This window comes from Ailuropoda melanoleuca, chromosome 1 (assembly GCF_002007445.2).
Source record: "Ailuropoda melanoleuca isolate Jingjing chromosome 1, ASM200744v2, whole genome shotgun sequence".
In the NCBI taxonomy this organism is placed as follows: Eukaryota; Metazoa; Chordata; class Mammalia; order Carnivora; family Ursidae; genus Ailuropoda; species Ailuropoda melanoleuca.
Window position 1 is genome coordinate 83478404 of NC_048218.1, and position 14832 is coordinate 83493235.

A 14832-nucleotide genomic window follows, 5' to 3' on the forward strand; every position below is an offset into this window, starting at 1 on the left:
AGATGGGCAAAAGTGGGGAAGAGATGCTTCCTCAAAGCAGAGACAGTTCTTCCTGCCACTAGAAGAAGATACTGCTCTGAGTGGCAAACTATATTCCATGACTATGAATAAAAAGCTAAAGTTTTTGGATATTAGTAGGCAATAAGAAACCACTAAGGTTTTCGAACTTGGCAGTAATATGATCGGTGCTTATCTTTATGAAATTGATCTGGCTGCAATGAATATGATTGCTTGGCATGGAGATGGATGGAGGTGATAAAACTAGCTTTGAGACTGGTAACAGGTTTAAAAAGTCTGTGCTAGGATGGTGGTGGTAAGAGTAGTAAGGAGGAGTCAAAAGCAAGAAGACATTTTTATTTGCAAATATTTTTTCACCAAGACTTAGAAAGTTTAAAAGAGACATTTAATATTAAAAGCAGTATTGGATTGCTGAAAGAACATTGTCATAAAGAAAAAAATGTAAATTATTTTAGTATAATTTCTTAAATTGGTTTAATAAAAGGCCCAACTCGGAAGCCTCCAGCTTGTTTATTCATTTGGAAGAACATCGCTGCCATCTCCTAGTCACCAGAGTCCGTGTACTTTTCTTCAATCATAATTCCCCCTGACAGCCTGGGGTCTGCTGTGTGGGTTTCCAAAATTCTTTCCAGATCTAATGCCCTGAACACCACAAAAAGGGCAAGTGGGCAAACTTTAACAAAATGTTCCTCCCTCTGATTGAACAATAAAAACCAATTAGTCATTTTAATTTGGGTCTACAGTTTTTTGACTTTTGTTCTCTCCTACACCATCTTTGAGCAGCAGGGCTTGAATTGTGCAGATTATAAAAGAATGGTTGAATCACCACCAAAAGTCTATTATTAATGATTTTTTTAAATCCACAAGCATACTGGCATCATCATTATTACTCAGCTTTTTAAAAGATTTAATAAATCCTGAATTTTCAATAGCCATTTAAAATGCGGGAGGATTCATTTATTAATAAAATTTAACTTGATCAATACAAAATATATTTTGCTACTGCTCAACTCTTTAATTTAATTATATGATTAAAACTAAAAGCAGTATTAGCACATTTCTTGCTGTAAGAAAACTGAGTGTGCTCTGATTTTATGTCAAGTCCTCTGGCCACTCAAAATACAGTGAGATTATCTTATAAATGGAAGGGAATATGCATTGTGCTTTTCTGTTTTGTGCTTTTCTCTTGGTACAGAATTTGCTCATGTGCTATCATTGCAAAAGGCAAGAGTTAGCTTTGCCACATATTTACATGAGTAAATAAACCACCTAGGCTACAGTTGTTGATCAAATTTTATGGTGAATACAAAGTACTTGGGGATCTTATTAAAATGTGGATTCTGATTCAGTAGGTCATGGAAGGGGCCTGAGAGTCAGCATTTCTAACAAGCTCCCAGGAGACAGATGTTGCTGGTTAGTAGACCACACTTTGAGTAAGAAGGGTCTTTGAATTTAAAATGAAAAATATTTTCTGGAGCTGGGATCTGGTATTAAATCATGCCCATTTTAGGTTGCAAAACAACAGTGTGAAAGGAATGAGATGTGGATTATCTTTCTTTTCCTCAGATGCAATGCATACCTTAATAATATGAATTATTTTGAGCTTAGCTGAGCAATCATAGCCCAGCCACTTATAAGTCAGACTGTTGCTGATGGTGGTGTTACTGCCAGTGAATTGTATAACTGTGTGCAGGTCTGGTTAGAAGAGATTCGTAAGTAATCATTCCTTGCACAGTGTATACAGAGACTTGCTTCTTTTGCTTCCCTATGATAGATGTAATTGTTTGAATTTAACACATATTACTAATTCATCTTCAAAGTTGTTTTTCCATGATTCCAATTATTAACATGAAAACTAGAAAATACTGTGAAAGGTCAAATAAAGCATTTAGATGTTTGGCAGTGATTTCCATTTTTATTCTGGTATCAGAGAAGCAGACACATAGCTGTTGCCACTTGCCTTTGTTCCAAATGAACCACACTTTTTCCAAATCCCTGCCTCTCTGATTTGTTTGCCTTATCCCAGTTTACCTTAATGATTCCCTGGGGAGAACAGAAATTACACAAAGAGGTGCCTTCTCACCATTACTGAAGTCAGAGGATAGAGAAAGTTATGTACATTTTCTCCTTTCAAGATCTTTTAAAAACAACCTATTTGCAATTTTCAAAAAAGATTTCCACGAATATAATTATATTATGATTCAGCTTTTTGTTATGTGTATCATAAAATCCTTAGGGTTCACCAGAATACAGTTTGCACCTGCTTTATCTTATGGATTTTCTATTGGTATATCTATTTGCACATGAGAAGTTTCTTTTTTCACCAAAACACCATATTACTTGAGCTAAAATGCTAGATTTGGATGGTGATTTTTGTTCTAGCCAAATAAGATGTATAAATCGCTAGATGGTTCTGTGAATCAAAAGTATCTCAAGATACTGACACTTGAATTAATAGTCAGGTAAGTGTTTTTGCTCACAAAACTTTTTTTTGTAGGCTTTGAGGAAGTACTTGTGCTATAGAAAGGATTAAAGTACACAACTGAAGGGGAAATGTCTGACTAGAAGAGGTTAGATGTAAATTTTTAGATGGGGAAATGGGAAGTTGTGGAATCTCTATAGAGATTTGTCTATTTGTTTATGAAAAGGCTAGATAAATTTATCCTTCTGGGATGGTAAAATGTACTCCTGTCTGGAAGCTGAACTATGGGTTCGATGAAAATAGAGACCATGTTTGTCTTATTTATCAATGAATTTCACCTGGCACAGCACTCCCCCATACTAAGTTCTTAATAAATATGGATTAATACAGGGGTATCTTCACAGATGCACTTATGTTCCTGGGATTTTTTGAATGTAGGGAGCAACTAAATGAGTTACTTAAGTTTTTAAAAAATGATATATTGAGTTTTATCTTCAACTCTAGGTAGTTGCCATGCTGATCCAAATGCTTTTATGGTTGGTGGCTTCTTGAGTCTGCCATTAGATAATGGTAAGCTTATAATGGATTGCAAAAGTTTAGCCACACTGTTACTTCATAGAATTCTAGCACTTTCAAATCAAACAGTAAAATTTCCCCAAGATTTTTATACCAATATGCTAGTATTTTACATAAATATTTCCCCTCTTTTAAGTTTGTAGAGCTTGAAATCTCAGGAAATGGTCACCCATCTTTTCTGGACTGTAAAAAAGTCTGTTTACATACTCATATATAGTGGTTTATAATTTATAATTCCTTTTGCATGCATTCAGTCCTTAGCAGCCCTGTGCAGTAGGCTGAGCAGATATTTGCCCTACTTCAAAAATGAGGAAATGGAAAATTAATATACATGTTCAAAAGAGCAGTGAGGTAGTGAGATGAAATTAGCACTTCTGCCTGCTGACTCCTATTCCAGTGCTCGGTCCAATAAGGGACAATAAAAGAAAAATGGGTGATACTTTAGAGTTTACAGTTTCTATGAACATATCTCAGTTTTCAGGATAAAACAATGAGTTTATCATTCAGGTTTTGGACATGGAAAAGCTGAAGTCTAAAGAGGGCGAAGAAAAATTTCCAAGGTTAACTATTGGTGGAATCTAATAGGAATCCACATCACCTTCCTTTACAAGTCTTACTCATTTTGTTGTTGGTTAGTTGGCTGTTCAGTCAGTTGTTTTAGGACCACAGATTTATTGAATTAGATTAATCATTCTTTTGATTCATTTCACCCTTTCCTCACTAGTCCATTCATAGTTCTGTTTTATTTAGTTATATAGCAATTTTTATATCTGCAAATCACCACCCAACCTAATAGCTAAGACATTGACAATTAACCTGTATATAAAATGCCTCTCCATCCCTTTCCCCTCTCTTCACCCAGTATTACCAACAATCTGAATACTATATTCATTGTTATACTGCTTTCCTTTTCATATAGTTATATACAATATATATTTATGTTCCTAGGGAGCTGATACATTTTTTAACTTTATGAAATGTATATCATACCATATGCACTATTGGGGGTATTATATCATGCTGTATATAACTTGGAGGGCATTTGTTGTGTAATTGGAGATCTTATTACCAACAAAACTAGGTAATCACAGTATACACGTATATACCAGCACATGGTGTGTGTATGTGCATGTATATACATTTATAATGCAAAGACTATCAAACTATCCAGTCTCTTTAACTTGAGACATATCTAAATGCACTCTACCTATATATTGTATAGTAAAGACCCGTTCATTCAACAAATATTTTTAGAGTACCAACCATGTGGCAGGAAGTACTATATTATGCTTATACATCCATGCAAAAACAGATACACTCCTCTCCCCAAATATCCCTGATTTCATGGAAATAACATTGCATATATAGAGACAGACAATAAATAAAATATGCATAACATATGGGATGTTAGATGATGTTAGGTGTTAGGGAGAAAAATCATGGAAGGCCCCTAGGGACTGGGGTTTGGAATTTTAAATAGAGTGCTCAGCCATGAATTGAGGGTGGGGTGTGTGGGGAGTCTTTATTCACGGAGTGACATGGAAGTTAACTTGTGAGAGCTAAATCAGAACAGAAGTAAACTCTTCGGAAACCCCCACGCTCAGCCTATTATGTATGTAGGATGACAGGCTCAGTCTGTATTGATGGCCCCTGGAGAGACAATGCATTTTCCTCCCACTCTTCTTGCATCTGACCATCGACTCTGCTGGAATCTCCGTGGTTGCCGCTGCCGCACCTGGACGCCTTACACGACCACCACTCGCGGGCCCTTTGCCGCCGCGTGCGCGCATCGCCTTCGGGCCGCTCCCGGGCCCGCCGGGGACGCGCGCGCGTGCCCGGCCCCGCGGCCTCTCGGCAGGGACGCGGCCAGGAGGGCGGCGCGCGCCCCGCTCGGCAGCTGCGGTGGCGGCTGGTGTGGGCGCTCACGACAGGGTTGGGAGGAGGAGGGGGTTCGCGACGGAGATAGTGAGAGAGAGAGACATGAGGCAGACCGGCAGGAAGCGAGAAAGAGTTCGGTGGAGGAGTGAGTTTTAGAGACGCCCGGCGAAGCAGGACCTGCGCCTGCGGGTGAGCGTGGCCGCCTGGGCTCCTCGTCTTCTCCGCGCGCTCTCCTGTGTCCGCTTTCAGCACCCCGAGCGGAGAACAGTTCCTGGCAGCCCACAGAGCGGCCAGGGAGCCACCGTGGCCGGGCTACCTGGAGCCCTCCACCCGGATCAGGGGCACCGTCTAAAACACAGTGTGCACGCCGCCTTCTCCCCTCTGTTGGTGTGCAAGTAAACACGGGGGAAAGCATCCGGCGGCCTCAAGGAGCCCTGAAGAAGCCCGAGCAGAATGTACCAGGGACACATGCAGGTAAGACATTACCATCGAACTGGAAAGAAATCTTGGGGGCTAATTTAAGTGCAAGGTGGTTCACTAAGTTATTGTGGTCAAGCGCTGCCTTCACACAATTCAACAAGTGAAGTGGTGCAACACGACCATGACATTTCTGTCCGGTGCTATGGGTAAAACTAGACAGGTTTCTGAGGGGGGGGGGGCGGGGAAGACCTCGGAACTTCGATTGGGGAAGTTTGTTTTCTGTGCATTCCCTGAGCCTGTTTCTTTAAACAAGATCAAGGAATCCAAACAGAGGAAACCTGGAGATGACTGTGTTTCCGTTGTAATCCTATCGATGCAACTCAGCATGTATGTCAGCTGAAGGGCAAACAATAATTGGAAAGACAAGGCTTTTCTTTTATCATCTGCAAAGGTTTCTTGACAATTAGAACACTTTGCCACTTTTGTATTATCTTTTAAAGTGATGATTTTTTAAAAAGGTCTGTGCTGTATTTTCCCCCTTCAGATAGTGGGACATTGTCACCTACCCCTACAGGCATAGGATGACCGGGGGGGGGGGGGGAATTTCAAGCATATGTCCAAGAGGCTCTAATGTTTTTCAGGGGAGGTGCTGCCTGTGGTTATTAATGCTCCTCTGAGCTAAGCCTCTGCTTCTCTCAGACACATTCTACTCTCTTGGGAAAAATTATTTTAACCTTGACTCCAGTTCTCATTCAGATGGTTGGTTCTTCCTTATAAAGGCAGGTGTACGCTTTGGGGAAAAAAGCAAAATACTAACTCAGCTTCCTAAAGTATGAACTGAGTTTTTTTGTTTTTTTGTTTTTTTGTTTTTTTGGCTGTTCCTAAATGCTGTAGTCATCAGGTTTGATGTTTGGGCTTCCTTTTCATTCCAAAGATGGTCAAATACAGTCATCATATGTGGTGTCTTCACACTAGTGTGTAACATGTGAATATTGACGATGTTGCTTTTGTGTCGTTGGAGCAATTGAAAATAGATAAATATGTTATTGCATTCATGACCTAATATTACCAAATATTTAGTTTCTAAGTCTGTGAAGAAATTCTTTTAGACTGTAATTTACTTTTATATAAAATGGTATTAATCAATTTCATAAGTTTTGTGAGATTTTTGAATCAGCTCTATCAGAATTCCAAAAACATTTCCCATATTACTGACATCATCCTGTTTTGAAAATTATTAATGGAATTCTATCACAGTTGATGGATAATAATTAAGTCACTGAGGTATGTTTCTAAATATATATAATAGATGTGATCTGCATGTTTCTTATTAAAGCTACATTAATTGGAAAGTTTAGCAACAAAGAAACATTCCAACAATGACTGATGAAAAAATTAAAGGATTATTACTAGAGTTTTACGTTTCCATCTGCACCTAAGAGTGATACTTACAATTTTATATATTACCTATTTATTATCCCTAAACAGTTTCTTCACGGGAGTAAAATAGGAAGGTTTTACTGAATAGAGTCAATCTTCAGAAAATTGCTTATTCACACAAAATTCATAATTGATTACTTGGGCAATTTACAAAAACTTTCCACATTATTTTTTTGTTGTTTAAATATGTTTTTGTGAATGAAGAATTAAAACAAGAATCCAGTAAATTCAGGCACCCAAAAACAATTTTAACCCAATTTTCTGAATATTTCAAGAGAGGATGTTATTGAAACTTGAATGAATTGTCTAGAACAATGTCTAATGTTTACTTTGAAAGAATAAACAAAATGTAAGATTCTTCATATGCTCCCAACTTAACATTCTTTTGCTTGTGCACTGCTGTAACAGCAAATATGATGGCTTGCAGTAAAACTCACAAATCTTTGCTGCCAAGCCTAACTTGAAAACGTTACTAAATAAAGGCTGTAATCAATATGCTTGCCAAAATTTCAGAGCACAATACTTTTTCCCCCTATTTATTATTGACCATTAATTTGTTAAACATAAAACTTCTAAGACTTTAATAGTTCAGTAGCTTTTAAATTATATGATCATCTCAGTGGAACTTCCCCTCCCCCAGAAATAATGTCTATTACACCCTGATTTATAATATAGTTATTTACTTATATTTGAAAAGCCCAGTCTCTTTCCCAAAGAATAGAATTTAGCCTATAGACAAAATCTCCATTGTGTTGATATGTTTAGGTTAAATAAAGAATCCTTCCTTATCGGAGATAACATCATTCTTCTGTGTGTACCTGACTGTAATCACAAAGGAGAAGATATATAGCCCAAACATTCCAAAATATTTATTAAAAATCTGAATACATATTTGGTAAAATGGACCAGGAATGAGCAGATTTACTAACACTTCTGCCAACTTTGGGGTTCATTTGATACACTTGTGTTACTTGGCTGATACCTTAAAAACAAAATATTTGCAGTCATTTGCTATGCCTTCTAATTCTTCTCTTTTCTGTATCCAAGGGATTCTAAAATAAAATGTTTTGTAAATAGGCAGTCTGGAGTGGGGGAGGTATTCACAAGAAACCTTAAGAGATAGTCTAATTTAAAACTCCTGTAGTGCCTTTGTTTTTGCAACTTAATGATTTTGTAAATAAAGTCTATTAAGTCTTTCACATCTAGCTAATTCATCCAGTTTACCATAGAACCTCAATTCATTGTAGAAGCCACAGACTTTGAAAAACACACTCTGCTAGTTCGTTTGAAAAGTTGACATCCATTACAGATAGATAGAACATATATTTCTTGGTTTCATTGTAAATGCCACAGGTATATTTCTTAGGAGCAGGGCCCTAGAGTTGTGCTGTTTTTCAACTGCCTTGCCACTTATTTCCAAGGGGAATTTATCACCCAAGCAACTGAAGCAAAGGTTGTTTCTTTAGTGACTGTTTCAGATTTACTTTTTTTTTTCCCTTTTGACCAAGGGGGCCATTGGTGATTAAATATATTTTAGATTCAGTTCAGACCAAACTCTTTATTCCTATCAGATAACCTGCAGTCTAAATCCATTTAATACCTCTGTATGCTCTGTACTGCAATGCTTGTTTGTACATGTGCATGTGAATTAACAATGCCAATTAGAGCAAAATAATTATGTGTCTCTGAATATTTCCTTAGCTGGACTTTTTTCTTTTTTTCTGGGATGATATAAATATAGAGCAATGTAATTTCAATTTTGAACTAAGATTTGTTTTTTATTTTTAATGAAGTATCCTCAGTAATGTTTTTTGTTAAAAAGAAAGTTATTTCAGAAGGCAATCAAACAAAAAATCTATTCATAACTATAACTGATCTTCATTATAGGCATTCAAAACCAGATTTTTTGATTTATTTAAGCTGGCTGAGGAAACATTCCACACCCTCTGGCTTCACAAGACATTAACTAAAGAAAATTTAAGTGACAAAAATTGTAAGATTATTAACAGCTCTGAAAGTAGCCATTTTATTTGTCTTCCCCCAAAGGCGTTTGTGTTTGTCTTTATTTATGACTTTACTTAGCTTTTAAAAAAAATCTTCATGAAGGGAAGCAGCTTGAGTAACATGAATTATGTTAATACATTAGATCTGGCCCCTGGGGATTCATTTAGGTTTACTGGAAACAACAAATATAAGAAACTAATCCAAGATAAGATTTTAAAATGTTGTTTCGACATCTATAACAGTAGTTTGTCATAATTGAGACCCTAAAGCAAAACTGGAAAATTAGTAATATTTGTCATGGGTATCCACTTCTCTAAAAGATCCACTTTCTCTTCCTTGATGCCACCATTTTCTATCCTGTGTCATTTCCTTTTTTCAACCTTTTTGCTAACAGAGATATAATTAATACCAGTGCACCACATACACACATACACACACCCTGCAAGTGGTATTTGCATTTTCAGAGGAGATTCTTTGAAGATTAGTTTAGTAGAAGAGATGTTTTAAGGAGAATGTGGTAATGCTGGCCAGAGATGCTAGGGTTGGTTGTTTTGGTCAGGTGTAGCTGCTGCCTTCCCCTCTATCCCCATCTCCAATGGCACCTGCCCCTTCTCCTCAAAATCTTCCTATGAATGATAATCAGCATTAATACTCATTTACTGAATGAATTTATTGTCTGAAATGGTACTAACTAGAACTCTCCTGAAGGAAATTCATGTACGGTGGGACTGGTGCTCAAAATTATGACACAAACTCCAGCAAGATTTTGAAGTGCCTTCTGATATATTTACAAGCAAATCATGCTTGATATGAGAGTAATACTGAGCTCCTAACACTTAAAAATTATAATACTTATGGTATAATGTTGCAGAATATTTGATTAACCTGAAAATATAATTCCCTAGTCATACTGGCCAATAGTTTATATAATATACTTACTGTAAGAAACACAATATATTCTCCCTAGATTTTGTTTATGGTTTATAAACATTCTTGCTAAACACACGTGTTTTAAAGAAAAAAATTCCAGCATATGAATGTTTTGAGTATAAGACATTTTTAAAGTAAAGATTAAGAAAAGGTTAGAACAGAACTTGTTACTTTTAAAATCCTGAATCTCTAGTATTACTACTGCCAACCTAGGAAACATTAAGATGTGATGTATCAGGTAGTCAAAACATCTGGCAGTCTGCTTTTTTAGACTTTTCATTGAGATCATATGTTGCCAACCCAGGCATAAGCTAGAGCTGTTTAAAGGTTTTATATTCTAGAATTAACTTCTTGATACACTTATACAATAACTAGTATGCATTTCCTGCACTAAAAGTGAAGGTCGGTACCAGCCTAATGTTTCCTTTTTAAGAGACTTAAATCCAATCTGAGTGTTTGGGGACATCTAAATATGATGTAATTTCAAATACACTGATAAAGGAAATGAGGTTGCCAAATTTCTGAATATGTATCACCTTTTTATAATTCAGAATTTATTTACTATACATCATGTAAACCATGTATCAGGGACCAAGACCACCAGAGTGCTATGAATTAGGGGTTACATTTCTGTTAATGACCTTCACTCCACTTTCCCCACTTCCACCCTTCCTCACCTATGCCATCCCTTTTAGTAAGGAAACCAAATGGAAAATGTCTTTCCTCATTCCATTAAGAAAGATTTTTATATATTAAATATTAACATATTATACAGAATATATTGAGAAAGATAGTTAATACCTGATTGGTTAAATATCCAGATCACTGCTGATTGTTCAGAGCTCAAAGTATAATACAACATACTGCCAATGTTGTCTTATTATGTCATTTTTGACTAATCTTTATTAGTACCAATGTACCACTTTTCCTGTTAAAACTCCAGTAGATAAATTACCATTATTATTCTTCATGTGAGATTTTACTAAACTGATCATTCGTATGTGGTTTTTAGACAATCACTCTCAAGTAATGAGCTCATTTAGATAGGAAGAGACTACTTATCCACCATTTCATGCAATAAAAACACATAGAACCCTTCCAGCTGCTCTGAAATGGGGTGAACCTGAGCCAGGTGGAAGAGTTTGCATTGAAGGTGCATAAAGAACTCCCCAAAACTCCTGCTCATGCATATATAATTCTGGAAGAAAAAAAAACACAGAAAAACCCTACAAGTGGGACCTGGTGTAGTGAAAACCTTTTTTTTCCAAATAGAATGCCTTATGGTGACCTGTAAGTCATGAAGATTCCAAGAGATGATTGGTGTTATGATGCCAGAAATCTACCTAGGGAACCACAAAATTCCCACTCCTTCACACCCTCTTAAAAATTATATAGTTTTTAAAGTAACTGGTATGGTAGAGGAATTCAAACCATTTCATATGAGTAATGATTGAAGGAGCTGGGGATGTTTAGCTTGGAAAGTAAAGACCCAAAGAGACCACGATGACTCTATATAAATATTTGAAGTGTTAATACATAGGAAGAGGCTATGACTGTTATGTATAGCCTTGAGGGTTAAAGCTGGTATGGTATCAAGGTGAGATAAAAATTTCTTCAAGGCAATGATAATAAGAAGACCCTAGATGCATTAGCAAGTTCCCACTGAGTGAGATGCCTATTTGGGGATGGATAAAGCCTAGTGAAGGGGGAGCTCAAGGTGGGCACAGAGTCCCTGTGCACACACAGGCCTCTGTTCCTAGACCATCATGCCTTGTGGACAAAATCCAATAAAAAACACGATGAGATGGTATATGTGTTTGCATGGGCATGTCTGTGTGTCCCACCAAAAGTGGTTACAACCACTGAAGTAATGATCTAAAATAAGCAAAATTCATAATGTTCTGGGGGAATATTTCCTGGTTACCTAGAAGTAGACAGAACCATGCCAGTACCATCATGCAAAGTGATCAAAAATGGTAAAAGGTCAGAAAATATGGAGCCTCTTTAAGGAAATGAGAAACAGGAAAACATTTAAACACTATGAGATGATGAGGATGACAGAATTGCAAAACATCTTTTTTACTTCCTTTCACATGGGTGTTAATTGTAACATGAATGTTTATACTGAATGGTATCCTTTGGTCATGTGGGGATGTGATATCTGATTGGGCAGGTGATTATATGCACATGAAATACCTGGAAGCTTTTGTTGGAAATGCAGAATCTCAGGTCCCATCCCAGACCTACTGAATCAGAAACTGAATTTCTCAAGATACCCAGTGTATCTTGAGTGTAATGTATATGTACATTAACATTTGAGAAGTAATGGTCTGAAAACATGTACATGGAGAACAAGCCCTGATCTATTGCACTGAGACCCTAGTGAAAAGTTTGATTCTTGGGTAGCTTTCTGAGATCACAGAGGCATGATGATATCCCTGACAGAGGGGCTGGTAAGAGCAGCTATCACAATTATGCTTGAATAAAGTTTCTTCCTTTTATCCATACCATAACCTTTATCCAGTTGGTTGTAGTTTTTCTGTCTGGAGAAAACACAAAAAAGCCTTTTATGTTCCACCTGAATAAAACAAACCTTCAGGTATTTAGAGAATTATCATGTCCTCATCCCATTAAATCTTTTCTTCTCCAAGATAAACAGCCCAGTTTACTCAATCATTTTTCATAATGACATTTTTGATGTTTTAATGCCTCCATGGAAGTATGGCCCTCTGAGCAAGACACACTGCTCAAGATGTGATCTCACAAATGCCAAGCACTGTGAGACTGTTTATCTCTTGGGGAAGACATCTATTCAGACAGCCTAAGACTGCTTTAGCATCTCTAGACTATAAGTTGTTCTCTAAATTGTTTCAATGTTTCTATTCTCTGAATAACTTGGGAGTTATCTCACAGTCGCTAATCTTTATACCAGAATATCTTGGATCCAAATGTGCTCATTAGAATATTCTAGGTTAACAGTTCCTTATGTCTCCAACAATTACACTAATGTTCAGTTTTGAGGTCGTAGAATCCTGAGTTTGAAAGACTCTTGAAAGTGTTCTGTTCAACCATCTCATTTCACAGATGAGGAAATTAAGGTTCAGAAAAGTAAGAGATTTGCTCCAAAAAGTCCCACGAAGGTTACTTAGCAGAGCTAGCACTGGAATGAAAGCTGCCTTACCCCAGTATGCTATTCCCATTACACTGCTATTCTTTATTTTGATGTTAATTACAAACAAGAATCTAAGTGAAAAGTAAACACTATAATAAACTGCTAGATATTCCCAAATATCTAGGTGTTTGGCATTTAGTCACAAAAATTGATATTTTCCTGCATATCAGTTTTAGTATAAGTATTTGATATTTTATGTATTCAGTTTAATAGTCATTTGGCTGGCAGGGGAAGAGAGTCTGCTCCTAAGTGTGTTTTAAAAAGTGGAACGATAGGGATGCCTGGGTGGCACAGCGGTTAAGTGTCTGCCTTCAGCTCAGGGCGTGATCCCGGCGTTATGGGATCGAGCCCCACATCAGGCTCTTCCGCTATGAGCCTGCTTCTTCCTCTCCCACTCCCCCTGCTTGTGTTCCCTCTCTTCCTGGCTGTCTCTATCTCTGTTGAATTTAAAAAAAAAAAGTGGAATGATAAAAAATTTAAAAAGTAAAATTAAAAAAAAAAGTGGAATGAGTCACCATGAAAGGTTGTATCATTTATTTTCCTAAGAATGTTCCTCACTGTCTCTCCTTGGACGGGCTAGATTAACCATTTGAGTGAACTGGTTTGATAGGTTCTTGGAACTAGCTGCCTAAATATACAAGTAAATCAAACCCCAGGATTCTTCACTGTAAGCAATGGGAACCAACGCTCACTTATTTAAATGGAAAGGGGATTTATTAAGAGTATATTTGGACAATTAATAGGCATAAGAGGAATGATGACAATAGAAAAATCACCATTTTGCAGTCATCATAGTAAAAGTTGATTCAAGCAAAAAGGATAAATGGATGCTAAATCTGAGGAAGGGGGCATTTTGAGGAGAAACAGGCTATTTATATAACATCAAAGTATCAACCATCTTGGGGTGTCTGGATGTCTCAGTCAGTTGATTTCTCTTGATTTCAGTTCATTCATGATCTCAGGGTGGTGAGATCGAGCCCCACATCAGCCCTGCACTGAATGTGGAGCCTACTTAGGATTCTCTCTCTCCTTGTGCTCCTCCCTGCCCTCCATTCATGTACTCTCTCAAAATAAATAAAATATTTTAAAAAATATATAGCAACCATCTAAATTATAAGAGAAAAAAATAACTTTTCAGTGTAGCAATTGGACAACACCCTAATTAAGTAATCAAAATCAACAACACCAATATAGCAATCATCTGCATGCCCATCTCTGGATGTGATGCCCCGAGAAGGACACAACATCACTCATGTAGTATTACTGCTGAGAATGCACAATTTAAATCTAAGCATGAGAAAATCTCAGACAAACCCCAAATGAGGGATATTCTATAAAGTAAACAGATTGTTTTTAAAATTGTCAATGTCATGAAAAACAAGGAAAAACTGAGATATTTACACATTAAAAGAAGACTTAACAGGTATGACAACTAAATTCAATACATGATCCTGGATTGGATCTTGGACTGGGAAAGAAAATTGTGATAGAGCACACTGTTGGCATAATTGAAACTTGAATATAGACTGGAAATTAGATTAATATTACTGTTATGTTTCCTGAATTTGAAAACTAAACTATGGCTATGTAAGAGACTAGCCTTGTTTATAGGACATACATCCTGCAGTATGAAGGGGTAAACAGGCATAGTGTATATAACCTACTCTCAAGTGATTTGCAATAATGAAAATAATACTATGTATAATATAATCACATATAGAGAGAGAGAGTGAGTGAGAGAGAGAAGGAAGACAGAGAGAAAGAGAGACAGAAAGGGAGAGAGGAAAATATAGCAAAATGTTAAAAATTGATAAATCTGGGGAAAGGGTATTATGGGAGTCCATTGTTCTATACATGCAATTTTTCTGTAGGCGAGGTATTTTTTTCAAAATAAAAAGTTTCTAAAAAAAATTTTTTTTAATTACATTGGGGCACTCACAGACTTCTAGAACTAGGCTTGGAATGGAGAGAC

General features: G+C 36.8%; 1 protein-coding gene across 5 annotated transcripts in view; it reads left to right on the forward strand.

Annotated features, from left to right (window-relative positions):
* Positions 1–2463: 2463 nt before the first annotated feature.
* Positions 2464–14832, forward strand: part of PEX5L (peroxisomal biogenesis factor 5 like) — a 235470-nt gene continuing 223101 nt past the window's right edge. For 4 of the 5 annotated variants that reach the window (XM_019794215.2, XM_034662449.1, XM_019794221.2 and 1 more), the window contains exon 1: positions 4927–5368. In XM_019794215.2, coding sequence (XP_019649774.1) covers positions 5348–5368 — 21 coding nt within the window. In that variant the 5' untranslated portion in view covers positions 4927–5347. Of the gene's footprint in view, positions 2481–4926; positions 5369–14832 lie in introns of those variants that run through there. The other variant, XM_011218574.3, reaches the window with a different exon arrangement.